The following is a 22,709-nucleotide window of genomic DNA, read 5'->3' as shown; positions in this document are numbered from 1 at the left end:
CTTGAGATTTAGAGAAGAAACTGTTTAAGAACTACTTCCATCATGATGCATCCTCAGGAGATGTGGATGAACTGCGGAGATGTGGGGTGAAGATGAACAAGAGATGAGTGAGTTTGTATCTCCCTCTAAAGAAAGTGGCTTTTGTCAAAATGTACTTGTAAAGAAGTGTATAGGCTGGGCAAAGGGGCTCACGTCTGTAATCCCAGCACTTTAGGAGGCTGAGGTGGGAGAATTGCTTGAGCCCAGGAGTTGGAGACCAGTCTGGGCAACACAGTTAGATCCCGTGGGTAAAAAAATACAAAAATTAGCATGGTGGTGCATGCCTGTAGTTCCAGCTCTTCGGGAGCCTGGGCTGCAGTGAGCCGTGATGGCCCCACCACATTCCAGCCTGGGCGAGTGAGACCCTGTCTCAAAAAAAAAAAAAAAAAAAAGGCAATTAACCCACAATTTTCAAGGTAATTGTTATGCTTTATTACAAGAAGTGTTTGAAATGCATCCCATTTGTAGATCCCTAGAAGTAAAATAGTCACCTTTGTTTACACTCACACCAGTTTTTGGAAGAGGTATCTCAGACTTCATTCTTATCCCCAGATTAAAGGTCAGTTGTCTTTTTATTTTGTCTCTACCTTATTACCTTCCTAGCCAAAACATGGAAGTAAAACATCTTTTCTACGTCAATACTGCATTTCCAGGGATCTTGGGGTGTTCCGTCATGGCGGGGTGTGGACGCGGTCGCCTTCTCCTGGCGCCGCGGTACCTAGGACAGGAGGAAGAGGCCAGGAAGTGTCCAGGGAGGCTCAGGCCGGGTCTGCGACTTGCCGGTGGGTGGCAGCAAAGACCCTGTGGGCACCAGCCCGTAAGAGGGCCCCAGCTCCGAGCCCTGCTCCGAGCCCTCTCCAGCCTGCGGCCGCTCCTCTCCCGGCCCTACTCCCCGCCCGGCACTGACGTCCAGCCCCGCCCGTGCAGTGAGGCCAGAGCCTGGTGTAACCCCACGCGGGGCCGTCCCATCTTCGAAGTTTTCTGGTGACTGGGTCGGTCCCGCAATTATCGCAGATAGGGTAGCGGGGGAAAGCCAAAGGCAACGGGACACCCAGATGTATCAAGCACCGCCCCCCTGGAGCCCCATTGCGCATGCGCGGCCTGGAGGCAAGGGCGCGAGGCACAGGGCGCGGCTTGGGGAGGGAGGAGGCAGGGCGGTGGTTGGGCGAGAGGAGAGCCACGCCCACCGCGGAACGTCTCTGCGCATGCGCCGGGGCCAGCTTCTAGTACTTTCGACGCGTCTGCCGATGTAGTCCCTCAGTGCGCGTCCAGACGTCGGAGGTGGAGGTTGTGGAATTCGCCGTTCGAGAGCAGGGACGAAAAGCCCTTCTTGGTCTTACGTTCCGAAAGGAAGGCGTCCGTTGGGCCTTTCTCTCAGTCGTGAGGGAGGCGTCGACGGCCTGCGGTAAGTTTTCTGCTGACGGGGTCTCTCAGGACCACCGCGGTGGTCTCTCAGGAGTGAGGGACGGGAAACGTGCCGGGCCCCGCGTTTGGGGAACGCAGCGTTTCGCTTCAAGGCCGCGGCTTCAGGGCGCCGAGCGGAGTTTTTAGGGCTCGGTTCCCGTCGCGGCGGCCGCCGCCCGCGCCGTGGCTCCGCCTCCCGGAGGGCCTCGGACTGTGGCTTCCGGGTGGCCAGGCGCCGGCTTCCGCGACGCGACTTGTTTTTCTCTCGGTTTTTTAGGAAGTCCGGAGTTGAGGCTTGCGGGATCTTTTCCGGAGAAAGCGCAGGCTAAAGCCGCAGGGGAAGATGTCCAACTACGTGAACGACATGTGGCCGGGCTCGCCGCAGGAGAAGGATTCGCCCTCGACCTCGCGGTCGGGCGGGTCCAGCCGGCTCTCGTCGCGGTCTAGGAGCCGCTCTTTCTCCAGAAGTTCTCGGTCCCATTCCCGCGTCTCGAGTCGGTTTTCGTCCAAGAGTCGGAGCCGGAGGAGCAGGTCAAGGTCCCGTTCCCGAAGGCGCCACCAGCGGAAGTACAGGCGCTACTCGCGGTCATACTCGCGGAGCCGGTCGCGATCCCGCAGCCGCCGTTACCGAGAGAGGCGCCACGGATTCTCCAGGAGATACTACCGGTCTCCTTCGCGGTACCGCTCCCGGTCCCGGTCCCGTAGCAGGTCGCACTCTCGGGGAAGGTCATACTGCGGAAGGGCTTACGCGATCGCGCGGGGGCAGCGCTACTACGGCTTTGGTCGCACAGTGTACCCGGAGGAGCACAGCAGATGGAGGGACAGATCCAGGACGAGGTCGCGGAGCAGAACCCCCTTTCGCTTAAGTGAAAAAGGTGGGTGGGTCATTTACCTTTCCATTTGTGGTAGTGTATGGCGACAGTGTACGAGGCGGCTAGGGAACCAACGTTGCTGTGTAGTTTCAATGTAAGTTTCTTTAGTGCCCGAAATCTTTTTTTGTTGGAGGAAAGAGGAAGGACATTACCTGTATTTAAGTGGACAGCATTCTCTTTAGGGTTAAAGGTCAGCTAGATGTTAAATGGCTCAGGATGTAGGGAACTTTTTTTCCTATTGGCTGACTCTTCTTGGTGGAGCCTTTTAAATGTTATGATTAAGTTAAAGGTTCTAAGTTAACGTGATTGGGAAGAACAATATCAAAACACGCCTTTTTTTAGCTGACGTTATTGCTGAATAAAATTGGATTGTCGAGTATTCTAAATGACCTAGGAGGCCGGGCGCGGTGGCTCACGTCTGTAATCCCAGCACTTCGGGAGGCGGAGGCGGGCGGGTCACTTGAGGCCAGGCGTTCCATACCAGCCTGGCCAACATAGCTCACTATCTAGTAAAAGTACAAAAATTAGCCGGGGGTGCTGGTAGAAATACACTTCAGTAGTGTTATCAGTATTGGTTCAGTGGTTGTGATGATTGTATTATATAAAGAATGTATAGCAGAAAACCCTGGTTTTGAAAAATACATCTTTGAAGAGAAAGCAAAATATCACTATTAACTAGAGAAAATTAAGTACAACAAAAAGACAAAACAATAGGACGCTCAGGCCTTTAGTCAAGAAAACTGAAAACTAATTGTTGATAATTTAAGAATTTTATTCTTTTCAGCAAGAAATGGGCTGGAGAATAGAATTTTCAGTGAATAAAGTTACACAGTTGTCCCTCTGTTCACTCGGGGGATTGGTGCCAGGACGCATATGGAGCTCTCGCGCACACTTGGGGTTTACAGTCTCTCAAATACTGTGGTACTTTCTTTTTTTGAGACGGAGTCTCGCTCTGTCACCCTGGCTGGAGTGCAGTGGCGCGATCTCACTGCAAGCTCCCCCTCCCGGGTTCACGCCATTCTCCTGCCTCAGCCTCTCCGAGTAGCTGGGACTACAGGCGCCCGCCACCACACCCGGCTAATTTTTTGTATTTTTAGTAGAGACGGGGTTTCACCGTGGTCTGGATCTCCTGACCTCGTGATCCGCCCGCCTCGGCCTCCCAAAGTGCTGGGATTACAAGTGTGAGCTACCGCGCCCGGCTACTGTGGTACTTTCTATCTGCATTTAGTAAAGTGGACCAGCGCAGCTACCAGTGTTCAAGGGCAACCTTAGTTTACCTATTGTAAAACAAATGACTTAATATACTTAATACCACAAAATAACATATCGTGTAATTCTGAGTTCTCTTGGGAAATAACTACCAGATTAATGAGTATTTTAAAATCTCTCTTTTTTTTTTAAGATCGAATGGAACTGTTAGAAATAGCAAAAGCCAATGCAGCGAAAGCTTTAGGAACAACCAACATTGACTTGCCACCTAGTCTCAGAACTGTACCTGTAGCCAAAGAAACAAGCCGTGGAATAGGTGTGTCAAGTAATGGTGCAAAGCCTGAAGTAAGTATTCTAGGTTTGTCCGAACAAAGCTTTCAGAAAGCCAACTGTCAAATCTGATTAGCCACTTATATCTTACCTTAAGACTATACTTTTTGGGAAGTCTAGAGATATATATAATGTGCTAAATTCAAAGTAGCAAATCTGAAGATAGGCAAGGTCATACCCATGAAAATGGGAGATTAATGAGCTTTATTTGGCCGTGCATGGTGCCTCATGCCTGTAATGAGGCAGATGGCTTGAGTCCAGGAGTTCCAGACTAGCCTGGGCAATGTGGCAAAACCACGTGTTTACAAAAAATACAAAATTTAGCCAGGCATGGTGATGCATGCCTGTAGTCCCAGCTGTTTGGGAGGCTGAGGCAGGAGGATCTTTGAGCCCAGGATGCTAAGGTTGCAGTGAGCCAAGATTGCACCATTGCACTCTAGCCTGGGCAGCAGAGTGAGACCCTGTCTCAAAAAATACATTTATTTTTTTCATTTTCAGTTAACACTGTACTCTTATAACACCGTTATTAGCTGGTACTTTGGTGATTTCTATTACTAGTTTTTCTAAGCTATTTACAGAGTGTTTGTAGCATTCATTTGCAGCATTATGTTCCCACGAATTCTGTATTCAGCATATACAGTATAGTTTATCTGCTTTATTTCTGTCTTATAGAAATCATGAATGTGGTCTGCAGACATTGATGAAGAAAATCTGTTGGTAATTGATACATGGGCTAAAGCATCAGAGGTTTAATTTGAAGTTTATGTTCACACACTGAAAACTTAGTTTTTTTGTTGGTAGATCCATGTGCATGCTAGAATTTGGGACAGGTACTATTTACATAAAGTATTAAAGTCAGTTTTTAAACTAAGCAAAGGTACACGTTGTAATGGTGGGGCATCTGTGAAAAAGATGTCCCTTTCATAATATATGCAATATATTCCAGATGTTTTGAGAGATTACAGAAGAGGAGGCCTGCTTCACTTGCAGATAAGTTTATTATAATTCTCCAGAAATGTGCAGGATGTGCATTAGCAAATTGCACTGTACTTTTCACTCCAGCCTGGGTGACAGAGCAAGACTCCCGTTTCGGGGGAAAGAGAAAAAAAAAAGATGCTGTATCTAAATGAATCTGTGCAATTGGGCCCAGACGTGGGTTTGCTCAGTGTTAGTAGACAAGGTCTTCCTTCAGACGATTAGGTGCCTAATTGGCAAATGCCTTAGTTTCTTAAAACGAGGTATTTTCTGATGTGGCTTTACTTTTTAAAAGTTAACTTGATTCAACCTGAGAAAACTGATTAAAAAATTAGTTTAAATTTGCCATCAGGGAAGTAAAATAATTATGGGAAGAGTGTCTTGAGCCTAATATTAAATCAGTTTTGTTAAGGGGAAAACTCAATAGTTCTGTTACTTAGGCTGTTAGATCCAAGTTGATTTTTGTGTCTACAACTAAATTTTGTATACAATTAGGCTATTTTTTTAATATAGGATTTAGAAACCAAGGGTATGTGTTTTAAAATTACACTTTTTCTTAACCTGTCTAGCTGTTGGAAAAGGTAACAGAAGATGGAACTCGAAATCCCAATGAAGAACCTACCCAGCAAAGAAGCATAGCTTTTAGCTCTAATGTAAGTATATCCAGGCATTGATCACTCAAAAATTGGATTGAGGATGTATTTGCATCTTTGTGTTTTTATCTTTGTGGTGATAGTTGGGGGCCTACTGACAAACTTTTTAAATAGAATTAAAATCATTTATTTTTTTTTTCTTTTTATTTATTTATTTTTGAGATGGAGTCTCGCTCTGTCGCCCAGGCTGGAGTGCAGTGGCGCAATCTCGGCTCACTGCAAGCTCCGCCTCCCGGGTTCACGCCATTCTCCTGCCTCAGCCTCTCCGAGTAGCTGGGACTACAGGCACCCGCCACCACGCCCGGCTAATTTTTTGTATTTTTAGTAGAGACGGGGTTTCACCATGGTCTCGAGCTCCTGACCTCGTGATCCGCCCGCCTCGGCCTCCCAAAGTGCTGGGATTACAAGCGTGAGCCACCGCGCCCGGCCAAAATCATTTATTTTTGAGCCACTTTTATAAGTGGCCATTATAATGGGTTCATAACATATATAACATTCACATTAGTTTCGATATTTTGCCTTTTAAGGGTCCCCTTTTATTGAAATATTTTAAAGGGAAATCTTTAGAATACTCCTTAATCACAATGTTTTAAAATAAGAGTTTCAAAAACGAAGCCTCAAAGTCATTATACCTTGTGTATGTCCAGCGTCTCCCCGCTGCCCCAGTATCTTCACTTTTTGAATGAAGCTACAATTAAGGTTCACACTATGTGTTTGGTTGATAATCCTTTTTTGTTTGTTTTTTTTTTTGGAGACAGAGTCTTGCTCTGTCACCCAGGCTGGAGTGTAGTGGCGCGATCTTGGCTCACTGCAGCCTCTCCCTGCCTCCTGGGTTCAAGCGATTCTCCTGCCTCAGCCTCCCGAGTAGCTGAGACTACTGGCGCATGCCACCACGCCCGGCTAATTTTTGTATTTTTAGTGGAGACAGGGTTTCACCATGTTGGTCAGGATGGTCTACATCTGACCTCGTGATCCACCCACGTCAGCCTCCCAAAGTGCTGGGATTACAGGCGTGAGCCACTGCGCCCAGCAGTTGATAGTATCTCTAAGGCTCATACATGGGATTATTCAGTGTACTTTTTTGTGTGAAAAAAGTGTACAATGTATGTTTGGGAAGCTGACTGAATTTGTTCTTTTACAGAATTCTGTAGCAAAGCCAATACAAAAATCAGCTAAATCTGCCACAGAAGAGACATGTTCAAGATCACCAAAAATAGATCAGAAAAAAAGTCCATATGGACTGTGGATACCTATCTAAAAGAAGAAAACTAATGGCGAAGTTTGCATGAAAACTGCACTTTATTGCAAGTTAGTGTTTCTAGCATTATCCCATCCCTTTGAGCCATTCAGGGGTACTTGTGCATTTAAAAACCGACACAAAAAGATGTAAATACTTAATACTCAAATATTAACATTTTAGGTTTCTCTTGCAGATATGAGAGATAGCACAGATGGGCCAAAGGTTATGCACAGGTGGGAGTCTTTTGTATATAGTTGTAAATATTATCTTGGTTATGTAAAAATGAGATTTTTTAGACACAGTAATTGAACTGTATTCCTGTTTTGTATATTTAATAAATTTCTTGTTTTCATTCTTATAGTCTTTATTGTATATATATTACCTAATGGGCCTTTATTTAATGTAGAGATATAAGGAGGTGTGTGTTGATTAAAGCCCTGTTAAATCCCAAGTCCAAGGCCGACTGGCCCTACCTGGGATTTTGAGAAATGCTGAATCTCAAGTCCCTACCCTAGACCTGCTGAATTAGAAACTGAATTTTAACAGTATTCCCAATTGAGGTCAATACTTCAACTTGAAAAATTGCCCTAAAAAATTTATGGAATACTGGGCTTCAAGGCAAGAAAGTAAGCCAGAAAGAGGAGAAATGGAATCCCTCATTAAGCTGTAAAATCCGAGGTATAGTTAAAATTGTTATGCTTTTCTTTTTTTTTTTTTTTTTTGGAGACGGAGTACAGTGGTGCAATCTGGGATCACTGCAAGCTTTGCCTCCCGGGTTCACGCCATTCTCCTGCCTCAGCCTCCCGAGTAGCTGGGACTACAGGCGCCCGCCACCACACCTGGCTAATTTTTTTTGTATTTTTAGTAGAGATGGGGTTTCAACGTGTTAGGATGGTCTCGGTCTCCTGACCTTGTAATCCGCCCACCTTGGCCTCCCAAAGAGCTGGGTTACAGGTGTGAGCCACTGCACCCGGCCAAAGTATTCTAAATAAACTCTTAATTTGAAATTTATTGGTGCTACTGTAACTGGGAAGGATTTTTTTCTGGAGACCGAGTCTCTCACTGTCACCCAGGCTGGAGTGCAGTGGCACAGTCTCCGCTCACTGCAACCTCCACCTCCTGGGTTCAAGTGATTTTCCTGCCTCAGCCTGCTGAGTAGCTGGGACTACAGGCGCGTGCCACCATACCCAGCTAATTTTTGTATTTTTAGTAGAGACGGGGTTTTGCTATCTTGGCCCAGCTGGTCTAGAACGCCTGACCTCAGGTGATCCACCCTCAGCCTTCCAAAGTGCTGGGATTACAGGTGTGAACCACTGCACCCAGCTGGGAAGGATCTTTATGAAGCACGTAATTTTTTTTTTTTTTTTTGAGACGGAGTTTTGCTCTTGTTGCCAGGGCTGCGGTACAGTGGCACAATCCTGGCTCATCGCAACCTCCACCTCCCAGGTTCAAGCGATTATCCTGCCTCAGCCTCCCGAGTAGCTGGGATTACAGGCTTGTATCTTTAGTGGAGATGGGGTTTGTCCATGTTGGTTAGGCTGGTCTGGAACTCCCGACTTTAGGTGATCCACCAGCCTCGGCCTCCCAGAGTGCTGAGATCACAGGTGTGAGCCACCGCGCCTGACCCTTAAGCACATAAAGTTTTAAGTGGGTATTAAACTTTATGAACTGGACAATCTAGACAGCTGTTCTAAGTAAGTAGACTGATTTTTATAGATACTCATTTTTTTTTTTTTTTTGAGACGGAGTCTCGCTCTGTTGCCCAGGCTGGAGTGCAGTGGCGCAATCTCGGCTCACTGCAAGCTCCACCTCCCGGGTTCACACCATTCTGCCTCAGCCTCTCCGAGTAGCTGGGACTACAGGCGCCCGCCACCATGCCCGTCTAATTTTTTTGTATTTTTAGTAGAGATGGGGTTTCACCGTGGTCTCGATCTCCTGACCTCGTGATCCGCCCGCCTCGGCCTCCCAAAGTGCTGGGATTACAAGCGTGAGCCACCGCGCCCGGCCGACTGTTATTTTTTTAGAGAAGGGGTTTCTTGGTCCATCACCCAGGCTGTAGTGCAGTCAGTCACAGCTTGCTGCAACCTTGAACTCCAGGGCTCAGGCAATCCTCCTGCCACAGTCTGTACCATACAGGCTTATGCCACCGCACCTGGTTAATTTTTTGGGGGTAAAGATGAGTGGGATTTCTGTTACTCTAGGCTGGTCTTGAACTTCTGGCTTCAAGCAATCCTCCTGCTTCGGCGCCCCCAAAGTGTAGGCATTACAGGCGTGAGTCACTGTGCCTGGCCTAAAATAATAGTTTGACCAAATGTCTTAACTTTCTTACAAGGATATTTGGTTTTTGAAGGATGGCATTTTACAGAATCTTATTAGAGATCAGTCTCCATCTCTACGGTTTTGTTCCCATAAATGCACCTGGGCTGTGCAATAGAGCATGGAACAGGAAAGCATCTGTAATTGTGACCACTTCTGGGGAAGAGGAGGGACTAGGGTGAATTTCCTGTAGCCATTGTCACATTCTTTTCACTGCCTACATAGCTTGCAAGAAAAATTAGCACCCTGCCTCTGAAGCTCCCAAGGTCAACTCTAGGCTTCACGTTAAACACAAACAGAAGACAACCCAAGTGAATAATATACAGATAAACGTGGAAATACACACATTAGAACATTTCTTTACAAACTACAAACGCGCACGGACCTGGCCAGGCGGCAGGTCTGAGCTGGTGTCCGACACTATGCATCCGTTTCCGGCGCAGCGCCCGGGATTTGCGCAGTCTCCGTTCGCGCTTCTGGGCTCCGTGAGGAGAAGCGTCTTCAGACCAGGTGGCTTAGCTTCCGAGGCCCTCGGCTGGCGACCCAGTCCCAATGTCTGCTCCTCCCTCTCCCCCGGCATCGCCTCCTTCTCTAGGACAGACGTAGCCACAAACCTCCCTACCTCGATACCCCCAGGGAAGGGCCTGTCACCCAACGTCTCAGCCACAGTCTCCGCCCTCCCCTGGCAACGCTTCCCCCCACTTCCGGTAACAATTAACTGGAACCCCGGGCCTCACTTTCGGCGGCCCCGGAGCCTCACTTTTCCGGACGTAATCCGGCCTTTCCTGGGGAACCCAAGCAATCCCCGCCCCTGGCAGTCCTGGGCTGTGTCCGATTGGGCTAGGCCTGTGCGCAGGCGCATTGGGTGGAGAAACCTGGACCTGTGCTGGAGACGCGAGGATGCAGTGAGCTATGATCTCAACCTGGGTGACAGTGAGACCCTATCTCAAAAACAAAAACCTGAAGGCAGGCGTATCCCCCTCCTTCCTCAGATTTCCTTAAATGCCTTTCTTTAGGGAAGCCAGCTTACCACTTTAAAAGTCAGTTTCCCCTGTTACAGCTCTTCATACATTTTTACATTTTCTTCTTTGCAGCACTTACATAAATGTAATTAAGTGTGGAATTGTTTAATGTAGTTAATTTGGGTTTTTTTTGAACCCCAAATTTTGAACGGATCTCGCTCTGTCGCCCAGGTTGGAGTGCAGTGGCGCGATCTCAGCTCACGGCAACCTCTGCTGCCTGGGTTCAAGTGATTCTCCTGTCTCAGCCTCCTGAGTAGCTAGAATTACAGGCGCCCGCCACCACGCCCGGCTAAATTTTGTATTTTTAGTAGAGACGGGGTTTCACCATGTTGGTCAGGCTGGCCTGGAATTCCTGACCTCAAGTGATCCGCCCGCCTAGGCTTTACAAAGTGCTGGGATTACAGGCATGAGCCACTGAGCCCGGCCTAATGGATAGTTAATTTAAATGAGACATTTCTTAACCTCTATTAAAATAGCAAATATTTGACCAGGCACTGTGGCTTACTCCTGTAATCCCAGCACTTTGGGAGGCTGAGGTGGGAGGATTACCTGAGCCCAGGAGTTCAAGGCCAGCCTGGGCAACAGAGCAAGACCCTGTCTCTACCTCTGACCCTGCCACCCCCTCAAAATTGAAGTATTAGCCGGACATAGTTGCAGGTGCCTGTAGTCGCAGCTACTCGGGAGGCTGAGGTGGGAGTATCCTCCAGGAGGCAGAGGTTGCAGTGAGCCAAGATTGCGCCACTGCCCTCCAGCCTAGCCAACAGAGCAAGACCTTGTCTCAAAAAAAAAAAAAAAAAAGCAAATATAGCAGAGTAACAGGAATTTTTTCTATGTTATAGATTATTTGATAGAGCAATATTACAGGTATTTACATTCTTTAAGAATATAAAAATGTCAATTATAAACCAGGCATGGTGGCTCATGCCTGTAATCCCAGCTACTCAGAGGAAGAGTCTGAGGATGGAGGATCACTTGAGGCTGGGAGTTCGAAACCAGCCTAAATAACAGAATGAGACCCTGTCTTTTAAAAATAAGGTCAATTATAAAATTATTTTCAGTAAGATCACTTATCAGAATTACAGGTTTTGAAAGTTATGTTACTAGGCTTACATGTGCTAAGTAATTAAGGAGAGCTTAATCAAGGGGTTGTTTATAAAGTTGTAGACTGGGTAAGAAAAACCAACCAAAGAGTGAAGCATACCAGGGCTAGCAATGGGGGGATCCATCACTACTACTATCCCAAAAGAGGCAAAAGAAGGGAGCAGCAATGGGAATCCAGAAAGTATAGGGTTAGGCGGGACGCGGTGGCTCACGCCTGTAATCCCAACACTTCAGGAGACCAAGGCGGGTGGATCACCTGAGGTCAGGTGTTTGAGACCAGCCTGATCAACAAGGTGAAACTCTCCCTACTAAAAATACAAAAATTAGCCGGGCATGTTGGCAGGTGCCCGTAGTCCCCGCTACTCGGGAGGCTGAGACAGGAGGGATAGAAGATAGTCTTCAGACAGAAGCGGTGACTACGGAAATATACCAAATCCATAATCTAGCCAGGGAATAAATACCTTGACCTCATTTCTTCCAAACCTCTGATCTTATGTAGGTACTATGCATTGGTAGGACCCAAGAAGGTAGAGGGCAAGAGAGTTTACTGATGCAGTCCATTCAGGCTAGCACTCAGGGACACAGAACATGGAGACCAATGGAGAGTAGTTTTTTTTTTGTTTTGTTTTTTTTTTGAGACGGAGTCTCGCTGTCGCCCAGGCTGGAGTGCGGTGGCACAATCTCAGCTCACTGCAAGCTCCGCCTCCCGGGTTCACGCCATCCTCCTGCCTCAGCCTCTCCGAGTAGCTGGGACTACAGGCGCCCGCCACCACGCCCGGCTAATTTTTTTGTATTTTTAGTGGAGACGGGGTTTCACCGTGGTCTCGATCTCCTGACCTCGTGATCCGCCCGCCTCGGCCTCCCAAAGTGCTGGGATTACAAGCGTGAGCCACCGCGCCCGGCCTGAATTATCTTAATAACTTTAGCACTGTTAGTAATTCTGGCATTGCCTCTCCACTGAGCATGTAAGAGTAAACAAGATTGGTGGACCCTGCTGTTCTCCAATAATAACGCTGATGAGAAAAATGGAAAATCAACAGACAAAAATAAAACTTATGCAATTGGAGAGAATTAAAATAGTGTCAAATGACAGTACTAAAAGTGAGACAGGGTAGTCAGGGAAGACCTGCTTCTATTTTTAAAAATTTATTTTTATGGCCAGGCACAGTGGCTCATGCCTGTAATCCCAGCACTTTGGGAGGCTGAGGCAGGCAGATCATGAGGTCAGGAGTTTGAGACCAGCCTGGCCAACATGGTGAAACCCTGTCTCTACTAAAAATACAAAAATTAGCTGGGCATGGTGGCGGGCACCCGTAATCCCAGCTACTTGGGAAGCTGAGGCAGGAGAATCATCTGAACCCAGGAGGCGGAGGTTGCAGTGAGCCGAGATCGGTGCCACTGCACTCCAGCCTGGGTGATAGTGCAACACTCTGTTTCAAAACAAAAAAACAAAAAACAAAAAAATTATTTTTATTTTTTAATTTAGAGACTGATTCTCACTTTGTTGTCCAGGCTGGTCTTGAACTCCTGGGCTCAAGCAATCCTCCCGCCTCTGCCCCGCAATGTGCTGGGACTGCAGCCATGAACCACCACACCTGGCCAAGGGCAAGACCTGCTTCTTGGAGAAAGTGACAACACCCTAAGCTCTAAATGGAAAGAACTTTCCACTCATGGGAATGAATGGCACTACAGGTTCTTCCTGCCTACTGCAGACAAAACCAATTTCTGAGAAGTGCTACTGCAGTATAGAGCTGTATTAACCTGAGGCTGGCCTCAGGGAAGAAGGGTTACCACTCAAGTTTTCCTGAAGGGTCAGCTCAGAGGTTAGGGCTTTTTATAGTTTGGTGTGGGCAGGGCACTAGGGAATGGGTGCTGCTGATTGGTTGGAGATGCAATCATAGGGGTGTGGACTACACTCCTCAACAGCTGAGTCCGCCTCTTGGGGGAGGAGTGGGGCAGAAGAAGCAGTTGGGTCATGGGTCACGAGTCTGGGTGGGGTCAGTTAGTTGCCAGAATGCGAAAGTCTGAAAAATGCCTCAAAAGACCAATCTTTTAGGTTCTACGATAACGTTATCTACAGGAATAACTGGGGAAGTTACACATCCGATGTCCTCCGAAACAATGGCTGGTTATCGTTTAACTACATTTTAGCAGAATTCTCCCCTCATAATCCTAACCTCCCGGTCTTTCATTAGTTTTATAAAGGCAGTTTCAGCCGCCGAACAAGGAGGGGCCCTGTTTAAAGGAGGGACTATGATCATCCTTGCTTAAAAGTTAAACTATAAATTCTCCCATGGTTAGCTTGGTTTATGCCCAAGAATGAGCGAAGACAGCCGGCCTGCGAGGCTAGAAGCAAGATGGAGTGAGCCATGTTAGATTTCTCTCACTGTCTTTGCAAAGGCGGTTTCCAGGAACAGCGTCCAGAGTAGGGGGCTATCAGGCTCCTTTTGGTCATTTCTTCCTAGCCGTCCGATTCTGAGCTCTTCCCAATCCTTTTCTTGGCGACTTATTTCCCGCTGTCCTTGCCCAGGCTACTTTTCGCGGCTGCGCAAGACCCTGCACAATCCAAAACATTTCATAGCTGAAAGAGTCCCAACTTCCGGAGGCCTCCCGGAAGGGGCGGGGCTTATGGTAGCTCTTTCTTACGTATCAGCCCGGTTGTCTGAAGATTGCCGGAAATGCTCTATGTTGTTGCCGGAAGTGGGAAGAGAGAAAGGTGGTGATGGCGGCTGTCGCTGCATCCGAGGTGAGTTCGACCGACCCTACCCTGGGGCTTTTGTTGGGGAGGGTTCCGGAGAGCGGCTTGGAGAGAGGTGGAAGCGAAGTCTAGATTCGCTTCAGGGAGGCTCAGACCCTGTGGGGTCAAGTCGGCGGTGGAGGCCCTAGGCCCAGACTGTGGGGACCGGCGGGGACTCGGCCTGGGCAGTCCTGGGAGAAGCTGAGCCGGCTCTGCCTGAAGCCAGTTCTCCTTGCCGCAGGTGCTGGTGGACAGCGCGGAAGAGGGGTCTCTCGCTGCGGCGGCGGAGCTGGCCGCTCAGAAGCGCGAACAGAGACTGCGCAAATTCCGGGAGCTGCACCTGATGCGGGTGAGTAGTCTTGGAGGCCGGCTCAGATCCATCACCTGGCCAAGCCTGTGCGCTTTTGTAGAGGGGACGAGGAAGCCACACCACTGCGTCTGACAGACCAGCAGAGCAGGATCATCTGAGAGGAAAGCTCTGTTCGGTGATACTCAACCCTGGCTGCACATTGGGATCATTCTGAGAACATTTGAAAATATACCTGTTCACTCCAGTCCCCCTCCCACCCACATCCAATTTAATGTATCTGGGTTAGGTTTGGGAGCCTCCATTACTAACAACCTCCCTGCTCCGTGATTCTAACAAATTCTTCATTTTACCTAGGGAAATATGTAGAGCTAGAGGCAGGAAGAAACTTGTCTAGTGTCAGTAAGAGACCTGGTTCACTTTAAAAAATAATATAATTTTCTGTCAGAATCTGTTTGAGTGAAAAGAAAATAATCATCTCTCTTTAGGACTTCTGGGGGAAAATAATAAAAAGAAAATTAAAAAATGGCAAACTTCTGAAAGTCTACAGTGTGGTAGTTCAGCCAGTTGATAGGGAATCGGATGTTTAAGTGCCCTGGAAGTGCAGAGGAGGAGAGAGGAATGCGGTTTGTGGGTCTCCAGGGGGTGCCTGATGTAATAGGTGACACCTAAACTACTGTTTGAAAGCCAGACAACTAAAGGAGTTAGAGAAAGAGATATCCAAGCAAAGGGAACAAATTCAAAGAAAGAGAATTTGTGTTAGGGATAAGAGTCCAGCAAATAGCTGGCTGCAGTTGGAGCAGAGAAAGAGAAAAGCAGCCCCTGTTTCAGCATGGAGTGACCTAACAGCTAGGCCATGGTTTCACAAAATCCCAACATCACTCTGACTGTTGTAGTGAGACAAAACAAAGAAGACTTTTCAAATCACAAGAATGACCACATATTTCTTTCTTCTGGCTAACACCAGTGACTGTTATTACCAAATACAGCATTAGTCTCACTGTTACTTCTGCCTCCTATATAAAAATGTAAGATACTGGGCCGGGTGCGGTGGCTCACGCCTGTAATCGCAGCACTTTGGGAGGCCTAGGAGGGCGGATCACAAGGTCAGGAGATCGAGACCATCCTGACTAACACGGTGAAACCCCGTCTCCACTAAAAATAGAAAAAATTAGCCGGGCGTGCTGGTGGGTGCCTGTAGTCCGAGCTACACGGGAGGCTGAGGCAGGAGAATGGCGTGAGCCCGAGAGTCGGAGCTTGCAGTGAGCCGAGATTGCACCACTGCACTCCAGCCTGGGCGACAGAGCGAGACTCCATCTCAAAAAAAAAAAAAAAAAAAAAAAAGGTACCTAATTGTAGAAAGCCCCTGCTTTGTGACAGTACCCAATCCACATCCTTAACCCTCCGCTCAGTCACCTGATACAAACCCATATCCTGGAACAAGCCCCTCCTAACACGCTGTCACTCAAATGCGCATGGTTCCCCGTGGTTTGCTCTCTTGTGTGCAACAGACTCAACTTTGTTGACCATAGGTGTGTTCTTGGTGTCTTTAATTGCAGGGCTTTTCCAGGGCCAAGAATATACTAGGGATGGTAGTTGGGAGGAGTATCTCTCTTTGCCGAGGGAAAGTTAATCTAATAAACAATTAAAAAGACATGCTTAAATATTTAGAGTGATTGTGTAAGGAACACATGTCTGGAAATTAGGAGGCAGGGCTTCCTGGACAAACTGCCACCAGCTTGTGACCTAAGGAATGCCTAACTCAAGTTTTCCTTAAGACGATACACTTATTTTGCTTTATGCAATTAAGTTTATTTAAAAATAGACTCTTCTCCCTGCTACCCCAGCTCCAAAAAAAAAACAACAAAAAAAAGACTCTTCAATGGTACTTCAAATGGAAAATTCCTTTCATTTTTCATTTGTCAATGTAAACTGTGAAAATATTTAAAAGGAGGGGAACTTGGAAAGCATTAGAGGCATTAAGATAGGTTTTAAATCCTCTAACCCAAATTGAGGCTTTTTTCTTGAATTAGGATTAAAAGTTAATTGAGGCCTGGTGTGGTGGCACATGCCTGTAATCTCAGCACTTTGGGAGGTCGAGGCGGGCAGATCACTTGAGGCCAGGAGTTTGAGACCAGCCTGGCCAAACTGCAAAACCCTGTTTCTACCAAAAATATAAAAAAATAAGCCAGGCATTGTGGCACATGCTTGTAATCCCAGCTACTCGGGAGCCTGAGGCATGAGAATTGTTTGAACTCCGGAGGCGAAAGTTGAAATGAGCTGATATGGCTCCACTGTACTCCAGCTTGGGTGACAGAGTAAGACTCTGTCTCAAAAAAAAAAAAAGAGTGTCTTTCACATCATGTGATATAATTTTTTTTTTTTTTTTTTTTTTTTTTTTGAGATGGAGTCTTGCTCTGTCACCCAGGCTGTAGTGCAGTAGCACAATCTCAGCTGACTGCAACCTCCGCCTCCTGGGTTCAAGTGAATCTCCTGCCTCAGCCTCCCGAGTAGCTGGGATTAAAGAGGTGCGCACCACCATGCCTGGCTAATTTTTGTATTTTTAGTAGAGACGGGGTTTCGCCATGTTGGCCAGCTTGATCTTGAACTTCTGACCTCAGGTGATCCACCTGCCTCAGCCTCCCAAAGTGCTAGGATTACAGGCGTGAGCCACCGTGCCTGGCTAATTTAATATTAATGCCAAATAAAGTCTACTTAAGTGCCACTATAGTATGGTCTCCAATATTGCAAAACCTTGTTCTGATCCAATAAAAAGGGACCACACAACTCAATAGAGGCAAAGCTGATTTTAACCTCCAGGGCTCTGGAACAGCAAACCAGTGCAACTCAACACTTTTTTCTGGACTGCATAAAAATGTAGACCCTATTAGGCTATTCCCTGGCTTAAAATCCTATGATGGCTCTCTATTGCTTTTAGGATAAAATGGGGTCAGCTTATTAATATGTCCTGCCTGACCCTCCTCAAAGAAGGCAAGATGTATCTGGATTTATTTTCATGTTCTAGCTGACAGACTTCTTGTGTTATGGTTTTAGAATGAAGCTCGTAAATTAAATCACCAGGAAGTTGTGGAAGAAGATAAAAGACTAAAATTACCTGCAAATTGGGAAGCCAAAAAAGCTCGTTTGGAGTGGGAACTACAGGAAGAAGAAAAGAAAAAGGTTAGGAACTATTCTATCTTCATAAGTGATTTAGTCAATCATTCTGTTGTATCAAGACACTACAACATGGTGGTTGTATACACTGGCTCTTAGGCCAAGCTGCCAGAATTGAAATTCTGGCTCTGCTCAGTACCAACTGCAACACCTTGGGTGAGTTTATTTAACTTCTCTGTACCTCTGTTTTCTCATCAATAAAACAGGGACTGTAAGAATAATTATTTGAGTTCATTATGAATTAAGTGAGTTAATGCATGTAAAACATTTAAAACAAGGTCTGACACCTGATAATAAGTATCATGTGCTCACTTATATACCGTAGTATATTCCCAAATTTCCTTTAAATACTATTAAAGTGGCCGGATGCAGTGACTCATGCCTGTAATCCCAGCACTTTTGGGAGGCTGAGGCTGGCAGATCATTTGAGGTCAGGAATTTGAGACCAGCCTGGCCAACATGGTAAAGCCCCATCTCTACCAAAAATACAAAAATTAGCCGGGCATGGTGGCCATATGCCTGTAGTCCCTGCTACTTGGGAAGCTGAGACATGAGAATCCCTTGAATCTGGGAGGTGGAGGTTGCAGTGAGCTGAGATCACGCCACTGCACTCCAGCCTGGGTGACAGAGCGAGTGAAACTCCAACTAAAAAAATACTGTTAAAGTATTGGTTGATATTTATTGGATCTTTCTTGATGTAAAGTAGATCAAATTATTGCATGTATCATAATTGTAGGTGTCAGCTTTTTTCTTCTTTTTAGGAATGTGCAGCAAGAGGAGAAGACTATGAGAAAGTGAAGTTGCTGGAGATCAGTGCAGAAGATGCAGAAAGATGGGAGAGGAAAAAGAAGAGGAAAAACCCTGATCTGGGATTTTCAGGTGAGATTGATGTTTATTGAACTTTATTGACTGGGCTGTTAGACAGTCATTTCCTTCATTGTTTCTGGTTTCAAGAAAGGATGTGCCTTTTGTGCTTCATGGGATATTCTTGACGAGGCTTAAGACCAAGAAAAGTACAAATATGTCTCTTACGAGAGAAGTTAAAAAAAGGCTGTACTTCAGTTAGCCAGGTTTTTAAATACTTGATGATAAAATTTATCAAAGTCTGTTTGTCAGCATCTTCAGGATAGAAGCTATGCTTAGAATAGTGTTATGGGCATATGTTACTTCACACAGATTGAGTATCCCTAGTATGAAAATCTGAAATCCAAAATGTTGCAAAATCCAAAACTGTTTGAGTGCCAACATGGTGCTATAATGCTCAAAGGAAATGCTGATTGGAGCATTTCAGATTTTGAATTTAAGTATAATAAAGATATTCCAAAATCTGAAAAAAATCAGAAGCACGTCCGATTCCAAGCGTTTTGGATAAAAGATACTCACCTGTGATAATTTAGATTTTTCTCTCAATAGGAAGGTCCAAACAAGGAAATATATTATCTCTGATTCTCATTTTATATTTTTAGATTATGCTGCTGCCCAGTTACGCCAGTATCATCGGTTGACCAAGCAGATCAAACCTGACATGGAAACATATGAGAGACTGAGAGAAAAACAGTAAGTCCTATTTTCAACCTGAGGTGATGTGGATGTATTTGTGTGTGTGTGTGTGTGTGTGTGTGTGTATATACATGTACATAAATAGAAACATGCTTTAATGCTAAAATATAGTTATTAACAGTTGCCTAAGGATGGTCTCTATTTTTTCTGGATTTTTTTTTCCTTTGAGATGGAGTCTTGCTCTGTCACCCAGGCTGGAGTGCAGTGAATGGTGTGGTCCCAGCTCACTGCAGCCTCCGCCACCTAGGCTCAAGTGATTCTTCTGCCTCAGCCTCCCGAGTAGCTGGGATTACAGGCGCCCGCCACCATGCCCGACTAATTTTTGTAGTTTTAGCTGAGATGAGGTTTCACCATGTTGGCCAGGCTGGTCTTGAACTCCTGACCTCAAGTGATCCATCCACCTCAGCCTCCCAAAGTGTTGGGATTACAGGCGTGAGCTACTGCGCCTGGCCCTTCCTTGTTGTTTTTTTTTTTAAGAGACAGTGTCTCGCTCTGTTGCTTAAGCTGGAGTGCATTGACACCGTCATAACTCACTGTAACCTCAAACCGGTGGCCTCAAGGGATCCTCCCACATCAGCCTCCCTAGTAGCTAGGATTACAGGCATGTGCCACGATTCCTGGCTAATTAATTTTTCTGTAGAGATGGGGTCTCACTGTGTTGCTCAGGCCGTCTCAAACTCCTGGCCTCAAGGGATCCTCCCTCCGTGGCCTCCCACAGGGTTGAGATTACAGGTGTGAGTCACTGTGCCAGGCCTAGTCTCTGTTTTCACAGCACTGTTTATTGTTTACTTCACAGCAATTAAAGTAATCACCTGTTTTTTGTTTTTTTCCTAACTGGGCATTCTAAGACTGGTTGTTGATTGGTTAACACCCTGATTGTCGTAGTTACTTAGATATTATTTTAGGAGGCAGAATGCTTTAGTGCTGGGGTTGGTGAACTTTTTCTGTGAAGGACCAGATAGTAAATATTTTCAGCTTTGTGGGCCGTATAGTCTCTGTCACAGCTACTCATCTGTGCTGCTGCAGTGCAAAAGCAGCTGCAGAGGATTCATAAATGAGTCCTCTTTTCATAAACAGGTGGTGGGCTGCTGTAGTTTGGCAGCTTGTTTTAGTGGAAAAGGAAATAACCTCAGGATGCAGCTCTAATCCCAGCTCTTTCCTACCACTTTGTGACCTCTGATACGTCTTGGAGCCTCTCTGCCTGTTGGCTCTTTGATCTGTGCAGTGAAGGTGTTGGAGTAGATGATGTCTTAGGTTCCTTTCAATTCTGTAATTTTTTATTTTTTATTTTTATTTTTATTTTTTTCGAGATAGAATCTCGCTCTGTTACCCAGGTGGGAGTGCAGTGGCACGATCTTGACTCACTGCAACCTCCGCCTCCTGGGTTCAAGTGATTCTTCTGCCAAGCAGCTGAGATTACAGGTGCCCGCCACCACGCCTGGCTAATTTTTTGTATTTTTAGTAGAGACGGGGTTTCACCATGTTGGCCAGGCTGGTCTTGAACTCCTGACCTCAGGTGATGTGCCCACCTTGGCCTCCCAAAGTGCTGGGATTATTGGCGTGAGCCACTGCGCCTGGCCTCCACACGGCCCTATTTTAATTCTTTTAATTAAAAAAAATTTTTTTTGAGATGGAGTCTCACTTTTGTCACCCAAGCTGGAGCACAGTGGGGCGATCTTGGCTCACTGCAGCCTGCACCTCCCGGGTTCAAGTGCTTCTCCTGCCTCAGCTTCCCGAGTAGCTGAGACTACAGGTGTGTGTCACCATGCCCGGCTAATTTTCATATTTTCAGTAGAGACAGGGTATTGCCATATTGGCCAGGCTGGTCCTGAACTCCTGACCTCAAACGATCCGCCTGCCTTGGCCTCCCAAAGTGCTGGGATTACAGACGTGAGCCACTGCACCTAGCCTGTATGTTTTTAAAGAAAAAAAATTAAAGTAGGATCTCACAGTAAATATATGTGTATATTTTCTTATTGTGTATGGTGCTTTAGTTTGAAATTTGAAAATGGAGCATTTATAGTGTTACTGTAAGTTCGTTTTGCTGTCTTTTCAGTGGAGAAGAGTTTTTCCCAACATCCAATAGTCTTCTTCATGGAACACATGTGCCTTCCACAGAGGAAATTGACAGGATGGTCATAGATCTGGAAAAACAGTAAGTATTCAGTAGAGCAGCCTGACGTTGTAAATACTTCATGACAAAATGCACTTAGAATATGCACCTATATCTGACGTGCTTAGAATGAATTCAAAAGATGGAAATTATACAGTTATACTTGCTAATTTTTGACCTGTCTATAGTGGTTTGGGGATGGATAGCAAGTATGGGTTGAATATATCTGATTTGGAATGGAGATGAAGAATATTGATGAAATTGAATTGTTATTATTGAAGGGGAAAGGTCTAAAAAAATGATCCTTCTTCAAGGGTTTTACTTTAACCACAATGCTGTTTGATTTGAAGAAGCAAGAATGTTGTAGTAAATGTTCCTCACTTAGGTTTGTGTTTCTTAATACTGATAGAGGCGACTATTAGGTAGAGCAGAATGAAAATATATTTTAGGAGTTAATACATGAAAAGTATTAAGAATAGTGTCTGGGCTGGGCGTGGTGGCTCCTGCCTATAATCCTAGCACTTTGGGAGGCTGAGGCAGAAGGATTGCTTGAGCCCAGGAGTTTGAGAACAGCCTGGGCAACATGGCGAAACTCTTTCTCTACAAAAAATATACAGGAATTAGCTGGGCATGATGGTGCGTGCCTGTAGTTCCAGCTACTTGGGAGACTCAGGAGGATTACTTGAGTCCAAGAAGTGGAGGGTGCAGTGAACTGTGATTGCATCACTGCACTCCAGCTTGGGCGACAGAGCGAGACCCTATCTCAGGAAAAAAAAAAAAAGTGTCTGGCACATATTATGCACTCAGTATTAGCTGTGGTTATTATTTAATGTAATTTTTTTTTTTTTTTTGAGACGGTGTCTCACTGTGTTGCCCAGGCTGGAGCGCAGTGTCACGATCTTGGCTCACCACAACCTCCGCCTCCCGGTTTCAAGCGATTCTCTTGCCTCAGCCTCCTGAGTAAATGGGACCACAGGCGTGCACCACCACTCCTGGCTAATTTTTGTATTTTTAGTAGAGACAGGGTTTTGCCATGTTGACCAGGCTGGTCTCAAACTCCAGGCCTCAGGTGATCTACCTGCCTTGGCCTCCCAAAGTGCTGGGGTTACAGGCATGAGCCACTGCACCTGGCCTATTTAATATTGTTATAGTTATCTTCTTTTTTAGAAAATGTATTAAAAAAAATTTTTTTTATAGTGATGGAGTCTCCCTATGTTGTTCAGGCCCTGGTCTGTAACTCCTGGGCTCAAGTGATCCTCCCAGAGGACCTTTTGGGAGGCCTTATCCTCCAAAAGTAGTGGGATTACAGGCATGGGATTACAGCCGCCATGCCCAGCCAATAGTTATCTTCTTTTATTTTTATTTTGTATTTTTTTATTATTATACTTTAGGTTTTAGGGTACATGTGCACAATGTGCAGGTTTGTTACATATGTATCCATGTGCCATGTTGTTTTGCTGCACCCATTAACTCATCATTTAGCATTAGGTATATCTCCTAATGCTGTCCCTCCCCCCTCCCCCCACCCCACAACAGTCCCCGGAGTGTGATGTTCCCCTTCCTGTGTCCATGAGTTCTCATAGTTCAATTCCCACCTATGAGTGAGAACATGCGGTGTTTGGTTTTTTGTCCTTGCGATAGTTTACTGAGAATGATG

At 46.1% G+C, this 22,709-nt stretch overlaps 2 protein-coding genes across 10 annotated transcripts; both read left to right on the top strand.

Moving 5' to 3' along the window:
• The first annotated feature begins 1,234 nt into the window (after positions 1-1,234).
• Positions 1,235-7,074, top strand: RSRP1 (arginine and serine rich protein 1). 8 transcript variants are annotated; one of them, XR_009214864.1, is made up of 6 exons: positions 1,240-1,444; positions 1,721-2,318; positions 3,718-3,869; positions 5,399-5,482; positions 6,624-6,790; positions 6,916-7,074. XR_009214864.1 is itself a non-coding variant. In XM_058444106.1 (5 exons), exons 2-4 carry the CDS (start codon positions 1,787-1,789, stop codon positions 4,533-4,535), a joined length of 693 nt encoding a protein of 230 aa, XP_058300089.1. In that variant the 5' UTR covers positions 1,236-1,444; positions 1,721-1,786; the 3' UTR covers positions 4,536-4,571; positions 5,399-5,482. The 8 variants fall into 8 exon arrangements, 5 of the variants coding, with proteins under 5 accessions (XP_058300089.1, XP_058300087.1, XP_058300088.1 ...); XM_058444106.1 differs by lacking the exons at positions 6,624-6,790; positions 6,916-7,074 and adding an exon at positions 4,527-4,571 and having other exon boundaries at positions 1,236-1,444; XM_058444104.1 differs by lacking the exons at positions 6,624-6,790; positions 6,916-7,074 and adding an exon at positions 4,527-4,571 and having other exon boundaries at positions 1,236-1,444; positions 4,801-5,481.
• Positions 7,075-13,804: 6,730 nt separating this feature from the next.
• Positions 13,805-22,639, top strand: SYF2 (SYF2 pre-mRNA splicing factor). Of its 2 annotated transcripts, XM_032759362.2 has the most exons (6): positions 13,805-13,907; positions 14,140-14,247; positions 17,260-17,385; positions 18,141-18,258; positions 18,846-18,936; positions 20,996-22,639. In XM_032759362.2, the coding sequence occupies exons 1-6, from the start codon at positions 13,884-13,886 to the stop codon at positions 21,096-21,098; spliced, it is 570 nt and encodes a 189-aa protein (XP_032615253.1). In that variant the 5' UTR covers positions 13,805-13,883; the 3' UTR covers positions 21,099-22,639. The 2 variants fall into 2 exon arrangements, with proteins under 2 accessions (XP_032615253.1, XP_032615254.1); XM_032759363.2 differs by lacking the exon at positions 20,996-22,639 and having other exon boundaries at positions 13,806-13,907; positions 18,846-18,940.
• Positions 22,640-22,709: the final 70 nt, after the last annotated feature.

This window comes from Hylobates moloch, unplaced genomic scaffold (assembly GCF_009828535.3).
Source record: "Hylobates moloch isolate HMO894 unplaced genomic scaffold, HMol_V3 SCAFFOLD_9, whole genome shotgun sequence".
Classification (NCBI taxonomy): domain Eukaryota; kingdom Metazoa; phylum Chordata; class Mammalia; order Primates; family Hylobatidae; genus Hylobates; species Hylobates moloch.
This window is presented reverse-complemented; position numbering and strand designations above follow the sequence as displayed.

Excerpts from the sequence above, each read along its gene's own strand:
- RSRP1 (XM_032759364.2), top strand. The coding sequence starts at position 1,787 with ATGTCCAACTACGTGAACGACATGTGGCCGGGCTCGCCGCAGGAGAAG. Across the intron at positions 3,870-5,398 it reads GTAATGGTGCAAAGCCTGAA|CTGTTGGAAAAGGTAACAGA; the intron begins GTAAGTATTCTA and ends TAACCTGTCTAG. Across the intron at positions 5,483-6,623 it reads GCATAGCTTTTAGCTCTAAT|AATTCTGTAGCAAAGCCAAT; the intron begins GTAAGTATATCC and ends GTTCTTTTACAG.
- SYF2 (XM_032759362.2), top strand. The coding sequence starts at position 13,884 with ATGGCGGCTGTCGCTGCATCCGAG. Across the intron at positions 13,908-14,139 it reads CGGCTGTCGCTGCATCCGAG|GTGCTGGTGGACAGCGCGGA; the intron begins GTGAGTTCGACC and ends TCCTTGCCGCAG. Across the intron at positions 18,259-18,845 it reads CCCTGATCTGGGATTTTCAG|ATTATGCTGCTGCCCAGTTA; the intron begins GTGAGATTGATG and ends TTATATTTTTAG.